Source organism: Barbus barbus (genome assembly GCF_936440315.1).
Source record: "Barbus barbus genome assembly, chromosome: 13".
Taxonomy (NCBI): domain Eukaryota; kingdom Metazoa; phylum Chordata; class Actinopteri; order Cypriniformes; family Cyprinidae; genus Barbus; species Barbus barbus.
This window is the reverse complement of record NC_136741.1, coordinates 25,829,158-25,849,125: the sequence shown is the minus strand read 5'-3', so window position 1 is coordinate 25,849,125 and position 19,968 is coordinate 25,829,158. Positions and strand designations below refer to the sequence as shown.

Here is a 19,968-nt window from a genome sequence, read left to right as displayed (position 1 = left end):
ATCATAACAGAGGTATATACCGAGGGGATGTTTAAAAACGAGCGTGTGATGTGAAACAAACAATTAAATCAATGGCATTCTCTGACAATACCGGTTTAAAGTCCGCTTTGAGAAGCCAGGTAGATTGTCTTGATTTTTATTTATTTATTTATTTATTTTATTGATTATCCAGAATTTATAATCGAAAATGTAAATCCACTACTGTTTGTGTTATGCAGATCGTGTGTTGCCCAAAGGAGGGCGATATTTGCCAATAGGTGCTTAATAAATGACTCCAAACGAGGCTTTTCAGAAACAGATTCCCATCGTCAAGTTATAACATTAATAAAAAAAATAATAATAATACTGCAGGTAAATAGAATACTACGGGTAAATGAAAACGTTTTTCAAAACCACAAGAGTCACAGACCTACATAAAGGCTAGGGCTTTTTACACTTGATTTCACAATATGTTGAGCAATGAGTTGTCATTAGTGTGGTCTGATGAAAATATGCTTATCTTTGTGTACACGTGTGTGTATTCCTCTTTTGCACATTTCCTTTTTACCTTAAGAGAGAAAGAGTACTAGGCAAAGAGTATTCAAACAAGAACCATTCACCTCCGGAAACATGTAAAGTCATCCAACCTGCTTTAAACCTGTTAGTAAGCACCATTAGTAGCCTACTTTAAAAGTGCAACAACAACAAAAAAGTCATTATTATTCTGTAATGAATATTTGTGATCTATATAGGCATACTGCTTGCAAAAAAAAATTTGTCAGAATATGCCAACATTTGTGGATGCCCGTCAAAAGAAAAAGATGTTCTTTGAAGCCAGATGGTGTAGATGACATCTACAACCAGAGGCTAATGAGGCTATGTTAACCAGTCAAACCTTGACCCCTTGATCCCTAGCAGTCTAACATAGCACATGCTAATGGTGTGAGTTTGGGGTAGGGGTATTCAACCAATGGCAGATGGGGGAGCGTTTAGGAAAGCTGTTTGAAAACAGTCTATTGTTCGGAATGAATACTAGCTTACTAAATACTGCACAGTGTGCAACATGTACTGTTTTATTATTATTATTATTTAATGTAAGTGAAGCAAGCTACACAAGCTTCTCTAATGTTCTCTAATAGCAAATGCTTCAGTGTCGAGTTTGTGACTTTTAAAAAATATATATTTTAGTGTAAAACTGCATCACATATTATGCTCAAACAATAAGTCAGAAAAGAGATTGCAGTTACTGTTACTTCCGGTTAATTTGTTATACAGGAAGTGGAAAGTCAAGTCATGCGCAGAGCAAAATCTGAAAATCTGCATGGTGTGTAGGTGGATCAATAAAGTTGACAAAAACACATTTTGGTTTTAGGTTTTAGGACAACTTTGATGAAAGGTTTTGATCCACTTCAAATCATATACTGTATTGCAGAAATATTAAGAGTAGTGTGTTAGCATGATAGTCCGAACATAACTATTATTGCAGTTCTATTTGGTGATGCTAGTAGCTCAAACATTATATAAATTTAGATTACACACATTGGTAAAATCAAAAGCATTTTTTTAATGTTACATTTCTGTTGCAGGATCTGTTCCAATCATATAATATCATCTCCCACGGCTATTATTGTTTGAATGCTTGTTAAATCAAGTCACTCATCACTGTTTGAATCCAAAACATTTCCCGCAGCTACATGTTAAGCGTGTCAGCAAATGTTGCTACATTTCAGAGAAATTAATCAATGAATGAAAAACTTCTTAGCTTTTATTGGTCATATTTATATTTTTAATATTTGTATTGGTTTTTAGACAACAAATGACACTTCTGCTAACAAAAACTTAAAACATAACACATATATCTGTATATACTCTGCTCAATACTGTATATAGCAATTCCACTGTACATTCTGTAAATCATATCTTCATTTACTCTGCACTTATATGTATATAAAACACTATATTCTTGCACTTCTGGTTAGATGCAAACTGCATTTCATTAGCTCTGTACTTGTACTCTGCATAAATGACAATAAAGTTGAATCTAATCTAATCTAATCTAATCTAATATGCATTCACATAAACAAAAAGGCCTTCCTATAGTACAGGTAATATTTTTTTATTTTCTTAGGTATCGTCAATCATTATTTATAGTAACATAAAATACAAAAATGTGAAATAAAAAAGTAATAGAAACTACACAGACCTATTAAAAAGAATAAAAACAGGAAAAACACACCTGAATTATAATTGAACTCAAATAAAAATGGAAATGGAAAATAAAATCTCAAAAATTAATATAGTCTTCATAGAGTACCATTACAAGTCTTACGCTTTGGACAAGTGTCTGAAATATTATTATCATTAAATATATGTAATAATGTTGGAGTCACACAAACTTTCGTCAACCATTTGTATAGTCTTTTCATGAAGATGATTGTATTTCCATGCTGTTCAGAACATTGCATTGGGTTTATCAGTGTTGCATGAGAGATTTTATACCCAGATGCACATGTACTCTCAGCTGGGACCACACTAGTGTAGGCCTCCCTGCTAGATCACCAGTTAAGGCCAAAGTGAGATGTAAACTGTAAACTAGGTGACAAAAGTTCCTGTTTGTGTGACAAGTGTCTCTGGTGTAGCAAGTTTGCGAGTGTGAACGCATGTGTGTCATGCAGGAAAAAATCGGGGGGCTCAGCTGTCGCCGTCTTAACGTGCACCCAATGGGGCTACTTGTGATTTGAGTGTGTGTGTGTGTGTGTGTGTGTTAAAGGGAGCTGGAGGTAAGAATGGCTATGGCACCAGGGGGCTCATTGTGCGTAAGATCTCCCACACTTCTTACAACCGTCCATGTTCTTCTCATCACCCCCTTCCCACTGCCACCCTGCCACTTGCCTTCCTTCCTTTAGATTCAAGTGCTTTGTTCCTCCTGAAGTTCTTTGTTCTTCCTCCGGCACAACATTCCAATCAAGCTGAGCACACAAACACATGCATATGAATGTGTGCCATCCTCTTTATTGGGCCTCTTCACCAACACACATTACATTTATCATCCCTGTGTCTAAGCATTGACTAATTTAAAGCTCTGCCTGCTACTTAAGAGTTCAATACTCCCAGATTAAGAAGTGAATGAATGCTGTTAGTTTGGCGGTGGATCAAAGAAACAGCATTTCTTTAGAAGAGAACTTGTGTAATTGTATAGCACATAAACATTCACAATTATATTTCAGAACATGGCTTTCTGGAATTCTTTTTTTTTTATGTATTCATTTATTTATTGTTTTCTGGAATGACTCTGATTGGTCATGTGTAATTGTATAATACTGCTACGTGTGTAATTGACTAATGTTACAGGTAATTAATTTCCCACGGAGCATGCATGTCTCTCATATCACTCTGTGGTTTCATTTGAATTTTTCACTTTAAAAATAATCAACATCTCATATCTGTTTAAGCTAGCATTTAATTTAATTTTCAATGTTCAACTAGTTATTAATCAACTTAATGAATATATTAAATATAATTATAATATTATATAATAATATTTTTTTATGGAATATTACAATTGTAAATACATTTTCTATTTTAACTATTTTAAAATGTAATTTATTCCTGGGATGCAAAGATTAATTTTCAGCATCATTACTCCAGTTTTCAGTGGCACATGATCCTTCAGAAATCATTCTAATATGCTGATTTGGTGTCTTTAAAGAAATATCTCTTATGGAAAACAGTTGTGCAGCTATATATTTTTTGAGGATGCCATGATACATTTCAGGATTTCAGGAAAAATTCAGGGTTCTTTGATGATTAGAAAGTTTGAAAGAATTGCATTTATTTAAAATATAAATCTTCTGTACCAATGTAAAAGTACTTACTGTCACTTTTGATTAATTTAATGTGTCCTTGAGGTATAAAAGTATTCTTTTAATTTAACTTTTCTCTTTCTCATACATTTTTGTCATTATTTAAAACCAAGTGGATGTATGAAATCACACAATTCACTTTAACTAGACATACCATTTATGTTTGACGACCATACAAGTGTAGACATTGTTCTATAATTTAATAAAAGTCTCTTGTGAAATAAAAACAATTGTGCTTAAAAAAAATTGCGTTAGCTTAATATAAATGAAATGCCACTTGCTTTGATATTTCGTAATATTATGCAATGACGTTCATTCATTTTTAAGTATGGCTTAAGTGACTAAAGACTTTTTTTTTTACTTTACATTCATGACTCACAGAAATAATTTAGTTAACTTTGCGTTAATAATGTGTTAACATCTCGCCATATGTCACTGGCACATATCCCGCAACAGCACTCCCGTCACCCCCAGTAAAGGGATCGGTGTAGGATCAGGAGCGTTAACAAAGCTTTTGAGGGGCAGACAGTCTCGACGCAGCCTACAATGGAAGGCCGCCTCTGTATTTGCGTTTTTTGGCGAGAGGTGGTGACGAGGGTGACAAGAGGGAGTTGAGGGGTGGAAGAGTTGAATGACCCTGCAGCAGTGGTCTCACTGCAGATCCGTGACCCCCGGAGTAAAGGGCCAACCTCCTGGCGTGAAGTGCTTTGTATTGGCGGTTGTGTGGAACAGGGTGGAGAGGTGAAGGGGGGTTGATGGGAGTGCAGCAGATAATTCAGGCCTCCTGCAACACACATGGCCCTTGAATGAAAAGGGAGCTCGGCATTGTGAGGGCATCTCAATGGCTCTAGCTCCTCATTTGTTGAAGACAAATGTCCCTCTGAACACAAGTGTCTTGTGCTTAAACACCAAACAGAGCGAAGTCATTAATCATCCATTTTGTGTGGCCGAGCACTTGCTCCAAAAAATTAAGAGTCGTACTCAACATTCATAGAAGCTGGCGTGAAAAACAAAGAATTACTTTGTTTAAGCGTTAATAAATGTTGCACACATAAATACACAAAGGAATGTTATTAATAAGCAGATCACATTCAGTTTTGCCTTTGTGACCAACTGCTTGCTATTTTTAATCGGCCTGCACTTTTTTGGACTAGTTGATATGGGAGTTTATATGCATGTTAGACTTTAGTGAGCTTGGTAGTGGTATGTACAATATACCACTACAAATGTCAGAATGCTATTTGTGACTCTGGACCACAAAACCAGTCATAAGTAGCAGGGGTGTTTTTGTAGCACTAGCCAAAAATACATTGTATGGGTCAAAATGATCAATGTTTCTTATATGCCAAAAATCATTAGGATATTAAGTAAAGATCATGTTCCATGAAGATATTTAGTAAATTTCCTACCATAAATATTAAAACTTAATTTTTGATCAGTTATATGCATTGCTCAGAGCTTCATTTGGACAGTTTTAAAGGCGATTTTCTCAGTAATTTGATTTTTTTTTTTTTGCAACCTCAGATTACAGATTTTCAAATAGTTGTATCTCAGCCAAATCCTATCCTAACAAACCACACATCAATGGAAAGCTTATTTATTCATATTTCAGATGATGTATAAATCTCAATTGCCAAAAACTGACCCTTATAACCAGTTTTGTGGTCCAGAGTCACATTTGTCTAATAGGGACAAATAACATTCTAATTCACAGTAACTGTATTGTATTTACTTGCATAGTATTTTCTTACTGCATTTTAATAATTTAAGGTGACACTCCAGGTGAATAGGGTAAAAAAAGTACCTAATATATAACCTATAATTTAATGTCTCCCCAGCTGACTGATTACAGAAAAAAAAAAAATATATATAATATTTTTCTGAAATGTTTAAATATGCAAATGATGCCCTTTTTAATTAAACATGCACTAATTTGCATACATTTCCAAAACAATTTGCTTTCCAGTAGTCTGAAACATGTTATGACAAGCCACATAGCCCAAAACCTCGAAACTTACCATTACATGAAAAATCTGTTTTTGCCTCAATAATAATTTTGGTTTAGTTGGTTAGCTGTTTTAACCTGGAGCTCTGCCAGGCATGTTTGGCAGACACATCATGTGTGAACATAACCCTAAAACCAGCTGACTGAGAATATTCCTTACTTGAATCATCTCTGATAAAGGGGTTTGGAATGAAGGGTCTGAATGTTGTTCTGACAAATGAAAATTTTATATGTACACGTAGTTCTTTCTGGATTTTTATAGTTGGTATAGGCCTAATTTTGCTCTGTGGGCATAGCCTACACTGAAAAAAAAATGGTGGTGAAACAATTATCACTCAGTAAATTTCACAAATAATTACAAAGAAACAAAATGACACATTAAAGTAGTAGAAAGACTAAAATAGTATTTTCTTGTAAAACATACTACAATAATATTTGTTTTATTAACATTTTTACAGTGCATTTAAATATATTGGAGACTAGAATTTAAATAGCTAAACTGATAGATCAGTCTAAAGTCTTCATATTAAAAACTCTCTGAGTCTTGATTTTGTTTAGAACCCTGCCACATAAATCCCTGCTTGAGTTTGTCTAGAATTAAAGCTGAGGTCTTTCATTCATTGTCTGTCTAATGAATATTTATAGCTGCTCTCCCAATGCAGGCAGCCTCCAAAGCTCTTGAGAAGAAGTCAGCTTGTGTTTGACTCCCAGGTCAAGGAACTCTGACAGACTGCCGCACAAAGGAGACTTGACTCAAGCATTCCTTTGCGTTGCCTGGTGATGCTTTTGTTTGTAGTATTTCGCTGTCTACATATTCATACTCCTTCAACTCATTAGCAGTTATTCATTCATTGAGGCAAGCCCACTTGACCCCTTCTCTAACTTGTCATGGGAATAAATAGTGATGGTTGGTTTGGCAAATATATTACGTGTGCTTTAGTATGCCCTATACCACATCAGCCTATAGCTTTAGTGTCAGTTCATGCTTTAAAGCATTTTCCACTTTACCCACATGTGCTGGAAAAATCTTTACAAAAAAATCTATTAAAAAATCTCTATCCTGACAACTGCAACTAGACAAGCGTATTTTCAATATATAATAATTTGTGAACATCTTAAAATTGTTTTCAGTCACTGTTAATAACCATTACTAACATTGCTTTTTCGTTTAAGCCTATTGAAATTCTGGTGAACCGCATAAAAACATGAAACTAATTGCAGTCTGCAAAAGAAATACCTGGATATTAGCTTCAAAGGAGAGGAATACTAAAAGCTCTCTCTTTGAACTGATACCGTACCCAATCGTCTAAAATTACTATTGTGCAAATGAACGTGGCCAAACATCCGAAACTCATTGAACAGGTGTGGGGGCACCACTGGTCCCAGGACAAGCCCACCAGCGCCATATATGGAACGCATTCCAAGGGGCGGAGTCACTTCACTTCCCATATCCATGAATGAAACCTCAACACCACTTAGTAAGTTCCTTCATGCAGGAGTCGGAGGAGTTTCGCATGGACCAAAAAGTTTAATTTGACAAACGCAATGGAATACAGACGCACTCCGTTTCATTTCTTATTTTTGTATTTATTTGTTAACAACGTATTTATTGGGATCCAGTCAAAAGAACGTAAGTACAGACCGAGGTTTTCTTCATTCTAATATTTCTACTCAGATTTCACGTTTCTATTTATAATTGCTGCATGATGCATGAATTAAATATATTATTTGTGGACAAAATCGTAATGGTTAGATTTTATATAATATTTCGAAACATATTTAGGCTATCTAGCCTATATGATTATATTTTCCCTCTACAAATCGATATTTAAATAAGTAACCTAAATTGCTTTTTTTTTCTTTCTTTGACTTGTTCTTCTTAGATGTGCTACTTGATATGAAGGCTGCCGGAAGTGAATTAGGTTGGTTAACCTGGCCGACTGAAGAAGGGGTGAGTCTTATTAATTGATATGTTCCCTGTACATTCACCATACCCGACATTAAGATCCATGAATAGACTCCCTTCAGTCCAGTTTTGTTGAGTACATCTTAAAGAGGTTACATAGATGCATGAGTCGGTGTCATTTCGTGCACTAAAACACCAATCAAAATCAGTCATATCCTCAAATCCATTAAAAAGATTTTTTAAAGGCTTTTTTCAACCAATGTATTTTTGCCAGATACCACAAGCCTATTAGACAATCACTTTATAAACAATATGTCATATATATATATATATATATATATATATATATATATATAGTGATTGTCAATACTCAGAAATGTATATTTAGTTCTAAAAAAATGGTCAGATCAGTGTTGTTTGCAGATGCCTCTTCTTTTATAGATTTTGCTGTTTTATGCAATGAGGTTCATATATTTTTATGTGTAGCATATTTGTTTTGCACCAGAGTGTCTAAATATGTCCTAAATAAGTTCCGGTTATAGGCGGTAGAATGCGTACGCAACCCACTTTTTTTCTTTTTAGCTTTGGTTTATAAAAATTCACAGTGAATTCCTATTCAGCTGCACAAAGACCTCTCAAGAGATATACTGCAAGGGTTCCACCACTTCCCCTGACCGTGCATGCTCACACGCTAAAGGGTTTATTTAGTCTTTTTGAAGCTAGTCCTGTCATCTTCATTCCCTGATGTCGTGAAGGCATCAGCTCTATTCAGCTTCTGGATCCACAAAACCCTTTGAGGACACACTTATTTTGCCAGCTATTTCAGTACTTTTTGAAGAGTCGAGTCAAAAGGGAGTTGTATCAAGGCATAGCATGGTGGAAAAGAGGAGAGCAGAGGCCTGCTTGTCTCCCACACCCTTCTAATGAGGTGTGATTCCCACATTCAGAATGTCATGTTTTAGTCTAACATTTGGAATAGAGGATATTGGGATATTTCAGTTATTTGTTGAGAATCCTGATAAGACTGACTTAACCGGTGGCATGAGTTTGGGATGAGACTAAAACCAGTCTTAAATTATGCAATGCAGAAATAAAATGCTTCACCTTTAAAAAAATAAATAAACATTTTTTATTTGTTTAATATTTTCTCTTTTTCCATCTTTCCTAGTGGGAAGTTGTCCAGACGGTGGTGAACGGCTCTCTTCTTTACACCTACAGTGTGTGCAACGTTGCCAGTGACAAAGAACAAAACAACTGGCTTCGTACTACATTTATCCAGCGCAGGGCCGATGTCTCCCGAGTATCCGTAGAGCTCCGTTTTATCGTACGGGACTGCAACTCGTTTGGTGGCTCGTCACCTTCCTGCCGCGAGACTTTTGGCCTCTATCTAAGCGAAACGGACACAGATGTTGGCACAAATTTCCGCAAGAGCCAGTTTCGAAAGATAGCCACCGTAGCCCCAGACGAGGTAACAGCTAATCGTGGAGGGGGCCGAGCTGATCTGCGAGTGAACACTGAGACGAAGAGCATCGGCCCACTCTCCAGAAGGGGCTTCTACCTTGCCTTCCAGGATTTAGGGGGCTGTGTTGCTCTCTTGGGGCTGAGGGTGTTCTACACCACCTGCCCAGCTACGATGAGAAGCCTGGCCGCCTTTCCCGAGCAGGTGGCATCAGGAGTGCTGGCGGAGGTGGAGGGCACTTGTGTGAAGGACGCAGTGGTGGTTGGAGAAGCTGCTCCTCGGATGTACTGCACCGCTGAGGGAGAGTGGGTCGTTCCTGTGGGCCAGTGTCTCTGCCGAGCGGGATACCAAGCTGTTGGAGATGCTTGCAAAGGTGAGTTTTGATGTTTATTGTTTAGTAGGGTTCTGTGCTTCAGTGATATGTTAAACCTATGCTTATTTAACAGTGGTTAATCGACATGGGTTTTTACTTAAAGGGATAGTTCACTCAAAAATGAAAATTCTGTCATTAATTACTCACCTTCATGTTGTTCCAAACCCGTAAGACCTTCATTCATCTTTGGAACACAAATTAAGGTATTTTTGATTAAATCCAAGAGCTTTCTGACCCTGCATAGACAGCAATGCAACTGACACGTTCAAGGCCCAGAAACGTTGTAAGAACATAATTAAAATAGTCCATTCAATCGCAATTTTACGAAGCAACAAGAATACTTTTGTGCACAAAGAAAACAAAAATAACAACTTTATTCAACAATTTATTCTCTTCCGTGTCAGTCTTCGAGCAAAAAAGCTATTTTTCTTTTCTTTGCACATATGAAGTATTCTAGTAGCAAAAATATCTTAATTTGTGTTCCAAAGATGAACAAAGGTCTTATGGGTTCAGAACGACATGAGGGTGCATATTTAATGACAGAATTTTTGGGTGACCTATCTCTTAAAAGGCCAATTGGTTGGCAATATTGAATATACAATCAGATTGTCATTATCCCAAAAGTGGTTAGACAAAAATATTTAAATGAAATCGGTCCGTCGCTATAATATACTTTACATTATTTCATTGTTTGAGTCAATATCTCTACACAAGTTGAAGACAATTTGGGAACAACTGCAGGTCTTTGTGGGTGGGCAGATGGTAAGTGTCTTGTCGGGTGAGGGTGTGTTCTGGGAAGCTCGCAAGATTTTTGTGGTTGCCACAGAGCTGTCTGAAAGTTTGTGAGAGGCCAGAAATATGACTCAAGTCAAATGGAATGTCAGCCATCTCCACACCCTTTCACCTGCTGGTGTATTATTTCTACATGTGTGCTTAGTGCTTCGAGAAGGAAGCGTGAAGATACCATGATACTATTGTTAATGAGTATATGTACATAGTTACAGTGGTATGATTTGCCTTCATAGGTTTTTAACCTTTGGACTTTCTCAGATATCTTGCATTTGAATAGAACTTAAATAACGTGTTTGGGTGAAAGGGTTAGTCTTCAATAATGAGCTATAATGCTTTTTATCAGCCAGTGACTTAACCAACTGGTCCCAATGTTTTTTCTTTTTAGTGGATATATGAAGTCATTTCCCCTCAATTTTGGTTTAGGGTGTTATCTAACATAGCTACATTCATACATTAAGTGCGTATTAAGTATTGGTCCACTATAACAAGTTCTGACAAAAAAAAAGATTATTTTAAGTTTCATTTTAAGGTTTTCCCAACTAGTTTCAAGGAATTCCCCCAAGGTCTTATTACACTTTTCCCATACCCTCCGCCAGCTGATATGACTCAATGGGCAGAGCTACCATTACCTGTGTTACATTGTATGTGTAAGTGTGTTACCATGACAACAGTTAACCTCAGATTACAGAGAAGGTTTGGCATGCCCAAGGTCTATCTAGGGTAGTCATCGTATAATTAAAGGTTGGGCTGGACTTCTCTGGACACCTTTTGTATTTGTGGGAAAATGTGGTTTTGAGTAGACACGCTATTTATACGTTACTGTAATACGTAAAACCAAAGGAATTCAAATCTATCCATTGGTAAACACATTGCAGACCAACTGCAGGGCACGTTTGTTGAACATGCAGTAAAAAAGTTTTCAAATTCAGCCATATAGGAAGGGCAATCTCAGGAAAGCATGTTTTAAAGACCTTGGCCTCTGGCAGCCCAACAGGAACCTGCACCTGAAACGGACGTTGAAGAACAGAATATCTGAAGGCATTCAGGGTTATTGGCAAAAGGGCAGATTCCACACATTTCCTTCATAATGTAGTTTCCAAGAGACATGCTAAATGTTTTGACACCCTTGGGAGAAGTGTGATGAATGATGACCTGATGAAACAGCTCATGGGGGAGATGTAATGGAGACTGATATCTTGTTGACTTTGATGACATGTTTCAGGAATGAGGAGTACATGTCCAGACATCCCAACCTGCAGTTCTTTCCGTTCTGATTCTGACAAAGCCTTTTTTCTTCTTCTGTAAATTACTGTTTCACACTGTAATTTGTTCATCAACCCAAGACTGTAGTAATTATCAACCTTTCCCCATACCTCTTGATTCAACTTGGTTTGGATTTTTCTCCACAGAGTGAAAAGATTGCTTAAAGCATTCAATGTAAAAGAGGGTTCTTAACCCCAAACAACCGTCGAAACAATGAAGTTGCTGTTGTCATTGTTTCATGGGAGTTTTACGAGTGGTTTTCTACGTGACTGCTGTTCTGTTCAGCTTATCGCCACCTGCCAGTGTTTGTTGGGGACAATTGTGGTTGGTTGCCGGGCTGGGATGGGGGGAAGGTTTCTCGTTTGAATGGTTAGCCAAAGAAATGTGGAATTGAGAAGTTTCGGGGGAGATCACAAGTGTTCCACCGCTTGTGAATTTGATACCAGTCTACCAGAGATGTTGCATAGTAGCTGACTATAATGTCATGTTTTATTTTTAAAATGTTATATAAGAGTAATGTTATACACGTAATTGCATTGTCACATGAAGTGGCCATAATCATTTTTAAAATTAGCTCCAGTTTAATAGATGTTTAATCCAGTTTAATTAGAGGGTGGGAACTTTATTTAGTAATTATGTGGTTCAGTTCTGCTACTAATACTTGGAGAGCAGTGTGGTCTATGTTTTACATGAATAAAGTATAAATGTTGTATCATTAATACGTTATTTTTTTTAAATAATTTAATTTTTATTTATTTATTTTTATTTAGCAGTGTTGGCCAATATTGCATATTTAATTGTGCTTTCTCTTTTTCCATAGTTTGACATGTACATGAGTGTGGGTTAAAGGTAAAGTTAATCATTAAAACTCAAAATGAATATCTAGTTTTAATAGTGTACATGTTTTATGTTGTGATTCCTAAATTCACTTTTTTATTTAATTTATTCAAAGTGGTAATTAAAATTTAATTTTATTTATATGCCATAACATGAAAATGATTAAATATTGTTTAGGAAAACATTTCTTGACATTAAACCATTAGTTTTCTTTAAAAGCCACAGGATTGCTCTCACACGTTGTTGAGGACTACTGTGTTGAAACTGCTATTCTAACTGTTGACCTTTTTACCCAAAGGGCATTAACTAGTCCCTTTGTGTATTATGTTCACCAGCCAAAGACTTAGTCTTATCAGCCCTGCCAATCATTTGTGTCATGCATATTTAAGTGGTTGTGGGAACATAAACGTGGCACAAGTACGCAAAATGGTCACTTTTTCTCACATACTGTTTCTGATGGCTCCTTGACTGTCCACCAACACAACATTGCCCTAAATAGTTTCTTGAAATCGGTCAGCCTGACTCATCAGTGGTGCCATGAGCAAGTCAAACATTACAAAGCACTTTCTAAACCTATTTCACTCAAAGTTCCCATGGAAACAGCATTAACATATTGAATCAGACTTAATACTCATGGCTGACACGCATCTTGGCGTTTGGTGAAATTTGGATTCATTCAGACCGATTTCACGTTTGCCACTCTCAGTAGACACAAACATGAAGATTAGAGGAATAGAGTGGGAGTTTCCCGCTCTTGTTCTGGCTTCAAATAAAATGCACAAAGAAGGGCTGCTTTTCTTATGCGGACCCCCTCCTATAGACGTCCACCCTTATACACAGAGCAAATACACAAAACCCAATGTAAAATCCCAGCGGGAGAACTTCTGTCAGCAATCCTCGTGCACCCATTCACGCTCACACTCGCACACCTCCCACCGGTCGTCAATCTGAAACTCGGCCCTTTGTTTGAGGTGAGCACTGAGAGACGGGCCCCAGGGGGGACAAACTCCCCTCAAAGGAAGTTCCTCAGCTCTGTGGAATCTATATTCAGTGATTTTGCAAGCCAGTGAGTTTCTCATGCCCATTAAAAGTACACCTATCAGAACCGGCCTCTTCTTAAGTCCGTGCATGTGATTCTGAATCATTGCTCTTGGCCGCCTTTGTTAATAATTGTTATCACCCCCCCCACCCCCGGCCTCCATTCCTTCTTTCCAGAGTTTCATCCCTTTGTGTGTGTTATAGCATGTCCTCATCCTTCGGCAGAGGAAGGAAAGGAGGAGAAGAGGAGACCAGAGGGATTATATTGACGCTTGCAGTTCCGACATCCTGTTTTGTCCAACGAACATCTAGATGTGCTTCATTGCATTTTTCAGATCTCTTTCTTTCAGTATTTCGCCACTAACAGCAGATATAATTAGTCATAAAGGGACTACACAAAAGTTAGCGACCAGTTTGACTGGTTTTATCTTACGGTTGCATTGTGAAGTGTGATCAGTTTTTTGTTTGTTGAATGTTTGAATACCTGTTGTATGTAGCCTGTCAGTTGCTTGACATCTTGATTGGCTCTTTTTGTGTGCAGTTGTGATTATGCCAAAAGTTTGGCCAAAAACAAGGAAACTGTGATGCGAATCTATGTCCTTTTAGTTGATAAATGTCTCATGCTCACCTGTTTTTTCTGTCTTTTTTAAGCTTGTGAGCCGGGTTTCTACAAGAGCACAGATTCCAGCCAGCTATGTGAAGTTTGTCCAGAAAACACCAAGCGCTCGGGTCATGGAGCACTGCTGTGCCCCTGCATGGAGGGCTTCTTCCGGGCCCCTACGGACCCTAACTCTGCTCCTTGCTCTTGTAAGTGTGAATATATATTTTTTGCTCATCTACAAAGTTTTTTTTATTCTCTGCATTTTAATTTAGTTTCTAAACATCACGTTTTGCTCTTCTAGCTCTGCCTAGCCCACCCCAAAACCTGGTATACACACCTCTCCTGACTGCAGGGAGTTTGCAGCTGACTTGGCGCCCACCGGCAGACACTGGCGGCAGAAGCGATATCACATATAGTGTGGTGTGCGAGCGCTGTGAGGGTGGTCTGTGTTCGCTGTGTGGCGGGAGGGTGCGATTTGAGCATGCGCAGATGGCCTTGAAAGACCCTGAGGTTGTGGTTAGCGAGCTGGAGCCTCATGTGAACTACACATTTACAGTCGAGGCCCAAAGTGGCGTGTCCCGGTTCAGTCGAAAGAGAGCCACGGCTAGCATTACAACAGTGCTTCACTTCACAGGTTAGATATTAAGAATTTAAGTTTAAATTGCACTGTGAGGGACAAGCAATAATTCTGTATACAGTGGTAGTGAAAATGCAGTAAAAATCACATCCATTTGCATTTAATGCATTGCTGAATTTTGAACCAATGTGGTTTCTTTGTGGGCGGAGCTACATCATTGCCTGTCACGGCTCAATAAGATTAACAGATTAACATGAAGGAGAACTGATCACAAGACACTGTATCAAATGGCATTTACATGTAAATTGAGACATTGATGGTTAGCCAAAATACTGATGAATTGTGCCTCTTTAATTAGATGGCCCGAGGGTGCTGTACTTGAGAGTTGAAGATCGGACCACCAGCAGTCTGACTTTATCCTGGGTTGTGGACCACCATGTGCAGAATAACAATTCCCCCCGCTATGAGCTCATGTACCGCAAGAAGGTGACTATGATATCTTATTTAGTTTTTTTTTTTATATGAATATCATAGAGACTTGAGCGCCACCTAGAACACATTGGAAACACTTAACAATGCCCTAGTAATACAGAACACCTCAGCAACGGCATAGCAAAGCCTTGACATTGTGAAACCTTAGCCATTTCTTTAGAAAATATAGTTGACTGTTGTATGCTTTCTCCTTCTCTCTCCATGGCCTTTCCATGTTGTCTGCCTTTACCATTTTGGAATAAACATTCAATTTCCTCTCCTTATTGTTTCATAGGAGGATCCTGGAGAGATGGACGTCACCACCTACACGGTTCTGGTTCTGGAGAAGAACTCTGTGCAGATTAATGACCTCTTACCAGGAACAAAGTATGTGTTCCGCGTTCACACCCTGACGGCAGAAGGCCATCCCAGCAGCCACAACGCCGAGCTTGAATTTGAGACGTTGGCTCTCTGTAAGTGCGTGCGAATGCATGTGTGGGTGTTTTGTTTTAGTCTTTTAATGCTTTCGTGTATAAAAGTGCGTAACATGGATGCGATTGTGATAGGCTGTGGGTGGTGTGCCAATGTTTGTCAGTATGAGTAAAGAGAACTCTTTTTGTTCTATATTCAGCAGCGGAATCTCAGACACAGAATAGTTCCATGGTTGTCATGGGAGCCATCGCTGGGGGCGGAGTGATGTTGCTGATTGTGGTGGTTATTTTGCTCCTGCACAAAAGGTTAGAGGACGTTTCTCTGGTCTCACTTTTTCCATTCTATTCTCTTCTTTATCTCTTTTCCAACCACAGAGCAGGATTTCCCAACTTTGCCTTAGTCGCTTCACCCACACTGTTTACATTCCAGCTTTGATGCGCAATCTTTCTCATTTAAGATATCATCAAGATAGGAGCTTAAATTAAGTCAGTAATGTGATCTTGAATGTTCTTTCATCAGGAGGGTGAATTCCCATGTCCGATGGAGAGTAGATGAAGATTACTTTTCATGTCCAGGTAAGAAATGAACTGAATCCCTTTTGGATTCATGTGTTTGGCGTTAAGATGTCATGTTTGATGCTATCAGCAATAGCTTTGCACGAAAATCCCTATATATATATTAATCTTCAAAGCTGGTGGGCGTCATGCAATCAAGGTTAAACTCTACCTATTTATTTTACAGAAAAACTCTTGCCTTTGAAGACCTACATTGATCCCCATACATATGAAGACCCCTGTGCGGCTGTCCTCAAGTTTGCCAGTGAAATTCACCCTAGTAATATCACCAAGCAGAAAGTCATTGGGGCAGGTCAGTGTTATTTTAGTATTAATTATATCCTATCTAATTTTCCTGTATTTTATTTTATTTATTTTATTTTTATTTAATTTTGTTATGTGCTTTTGACTTTTTTTTTTTTTTAATATTTATAAATGGGTTAATTTTCCTTTTTTAATTATAATTTAATTTAATTAATAATTAATTAATTCTACTTCAATGCAAACGTTTTTAAGGCAACATTTCTCATTTTCAAAGTTTGAATTAAAGTTTATGTAATATTTAGATTTATTTTAATTTTAGCTTTATTTCAGTTAGTTATAGTTTCAGTTTTAGTTAACATTAACAACTCTGGTGCAGGTATTTCAAAAATAGTCACTTGCCATGTTTTACCCTTTAAAGTGTCTTTTCTGCATCTTAATTTACATTTTTAATTAACAAATGTGTTTTCATACTGTTCTACAGGAGAATTTGGTGAGGTGTACCGTGGTTCTCTGAAGAAACCAGGGCGCTGTGAGGTCGCAGTAGCCATAAAGACCCTGAAGCCAGGCTACACTGAGAAGCAAAGGCAGGACTTCCTTAGTGAAGCCAGTATTATGGGCCAGTTTTCCCATAAGAACATTATCCGTCTGGAGGGTGTTGTCACTAAATGTAAGAATGATACCGACAAATCATAGTTTCCAGTACTTTAGAATACCATTCCACAAAACAGTACATGTTTTAACAGGATGTTCTCCTCTACCTATTATTTCAGTCAAAGACGCCATGATTATCACAGAGTACATGGAGAATGGAGCTCTGGATCAGTATTTAAGGGTATGTTTCTGTCAGCAAATGTAAATGTTTAATATCTGAATACCTTTGCTTAGATAGAGCAGAAACACTAATCTGTTTCTTTTTGCTCCATAGGACCATGATGGGGACTTTTCCTCATACCAGCTTGTGGGAATGCTCAATGGCATAGCGGCAGGAATGAAGTACCTCTCAGACATGAATTATGTCCATCGGGACCTCGCGGCTCGCAATGTCCTGGTCAACAGCAACTTGGAGTGTAAAGTCTCAGATTTCGGCCTGTCACGAGTGCTGGAGGACTATCCTGAGGGAACCTACACGACTACTGTAAGTTATATGAATGCATAGAATCATTGTATAAATTTCTTAAAACATTTTCACGATTCTGAAAATGAATATTTCTATTTGTTTTCTAAAATGATTATCTAAAGTGATTTAATATAGGTTTTTTTTTTAAATATAAAATTCAACATAACAAAATGCTGAGTTAACCTTAACTCTTACTCTTTTAGGGAGGAAAGATTCCTATTCGTTGGACGGCACCCGAGGCAATAGCATACAGGAAGTTCACTTCAGCCAGTGATGTGTGGAGTTTCGGCATTGTCATGTGGGAAGTGATGTCATTCGGAGAAAGACCCTACTGGGACATGAGCAACCATGAGGTATGGGAAATTTATTTTATTTATTATTGCTAATTTCTCATACTTTAGGAGTTTAACCTAAATTGGGTGATTACAAAATCACCATATCTAGGGATCATTAACATTAATTTTGTGGGCTTTTTCCCCCCACTTGGGCCAGGAAATAACCACTTAGCAATGTTCTAAAAAGTTTTTAGTTCTCTGTGAACACGAGTTTCATCGTCTTCTTTGTATATTTGATCACAGGTTATGAAATCCATAAACGAAGGCTTCAGATTGCCGGCACCGATGGGCTGTCCATCTGCAGTCAATCATCTCATGCTGCAGTGCTGGATGCAGGACCGCTCCAAACGGCCACGCTTTACTGATATCGTCAACATGCTCGAGAAGTTGCTTCGCAACCCAGAGTCACTCTCTGCCATTGCTAGTATCGACCCACGGTAAGAAACGGTTAACAGACTGCTGTTATATTGCAGAAATCTACAATGCTATATATATTGAGATTTTTAATAATTATATCTTTTCCCCACAGTGTCTCTATTCGTTTACCCAGCACTAGTGGTAGTGATGGCGCCCCCTTCAGGTCAGTGGATGAATGGCTGGAATCCATCAAGATGGCCCAATACAGAGAAACCTTTGCCCTTGCTGGAATTAAAACGATGGAACAGGTGCTACGCTTGAAAATTGAGTAAGCATGCCTACTTACATGCATAAACGAATCACAAAATGACCCAATTACAAGAGGTTATAAATGATTAATGTCCTCATCTAACCCGTCCTCTGTTTTCTTTTTCATAAAGGGACATTAAGAACATTGGAGTGCGACTGCCAGGTCATCAGAAGAGAATAGCCTACAGCATTCTGGGCCTGCAAGACCCGACGGTGACCCTGGATCTGTTTGCAGTGTGAAAGATGTTGCGTGAAGCAGCACTGTTCTGGACTGGACTTTAAAAAGCTGATTGAATAAAGACCAGAATGCCCTCCTTAAATGAAACGGATTCCCTTTGGGAATATAATCACTTTACTGTTTTGATATTTAGTTTCTCCTTTTTATATAATATTTTACATGTCAGATGGACCCTTATGCTCTTTGTGATTCTGTTTTAACTTAAGCCATATTAAGCACACGGTGGACATATGATGGTCTGTTTTAAAATATTGTAACTACTGCCTCAGGTCTGATGATTAGGTACTATCAAGGGTAAAACGATAGTAACCTTTTATTACTGTAGTCCCCATATATTGCCATAATATTCCACATATTAAACAAAGTTGCCAAATGTGAGGGGTTGAAGTCTGATATAAGGTTGGACAATTACAAATGTAAAAAGTTTAGTAGTAAATGTTATATGTTGTTAAATTGTTGGCAGACATCCTCCTGTTTTGAAAGATAGGATGAATGTTTACATGTCTTATTTCAGCTCTTTTTATTTAATATTTATTTTTATATTTATTGTCTGTGTTTGTGAAGAAAATAATGTACTGTATAGTATTAAAATATTTTGTAAGTCTCATCCTATGTCATTGCTTTACCATCATGCACTTCACACAAACTCCATGCACTATGCCCAAAATTAGTTTTAGATAATCTTGATGAAGACACTATGCGGTAGTCCGTAAGATCTAAGTCTCTCCACAAATTCAGTTTGGAAAGCCATTCACTGTAGTGGAGACAAAGTGTCTGTAATAGTCCTGACTCACATCAGTCCTTCACCGATGAATGTTTGCGAAGACTAATGAATCATAATAATCATGAATTAGCTATTTTTGTAGCTCAAGAGGTCCAAGCAGTGGTAGAATGAACATGCTTGATGAATGAATGCTGACTGTGGCCTTGGGTGTGTTTAATACAAAAGCAGACATAATTTAAACTCTTAATTGTGCAAAAGCTTGTCTATTCGGGTCCGGTGTGGGCCAGGCTCATTTTTCTACACTTACCCTGGATATTCATATACAGAGGACACATAGCACAATATTACAGACATTAATTATGACTTTGAAAAGATTGACATGATTTAGATAAAATTACATACAAGATAATAGTCAACAGAGCTGCATTTTAAACATTTCATATAATCTTTTGTCGATTATGAGTTAAAAAAAAC

At 37.7% G+C, this 19,968-nt stretch overlaps 1 protein-coding gene across 1 annotated transcript; it reads left to right on the top strand.

Annotated features, from left to right (window-relative positions):
• The first annotated feature begins 7,287 nt into the window (after nt 1-7,287).
• Nucleotides 7,288-19,377, top strand: LOC306879289 (ephrin type-A receptor 2-like). Its single transcript, XM_079432106.1, has 17 exons — nt 7,288-7,477; nt 7,731-7,798; nt 8,922-9,585; nt 14,167-14,322; nt 14,418-14,750; nt 15,052-15,179; nt 15,460-15,637; nt 15,796-15,901; nt 16,116-16,171; nt 16,338-16,463; nt 16,896-17,081; nt 17,185-17,246; nt 17,340-17,549; nt 17,735-17,884; nt 18,110-18,303; nt 18,396-18,551; nt 18,664-19,377. The coding sequence occupies exons 1-17, from the start codon at nt 7,393-7,395 to the stop codon at nt 18,770-18,772; spliced, it is 2,967 nt and encodes a 988-aa protein (XP_079288232.1). The 5' UTR covers nt 7,288-7,392; the 3' UTR covers nt 18,773-19,377.
• Nucleotides 19,378-19,968: the final 591 nt, after the last annotated feature.

What these genes read in the sequence shown, in the direction of transcription:
- LOC306879289 (XM_079432106.1), top strand. Translation starts at nt 7,393, where the DNA reads ATGGAATACAGACGCACTCCGTTTCATTTCTTATTTTTGTATTTATTT. An exon ending in ATTTTGCTCCTGCACAAAAG is followed by an intron (nt 15,902 to 16,115) that starts GTTAGAGGACGT and finishes TTCTTTCATCAG; the next exon opens with GAGGGTGAATTCCCATGTCC. An exon ending in ATTGCTAGTATCGACCCACG is followed by an intron (nt 18,304 to 18,395) that starts GTAAGAAACGGT and finishes TTTTCCCCACAG; the next exon opens with TGTCTCTATTCGTTTACCCA.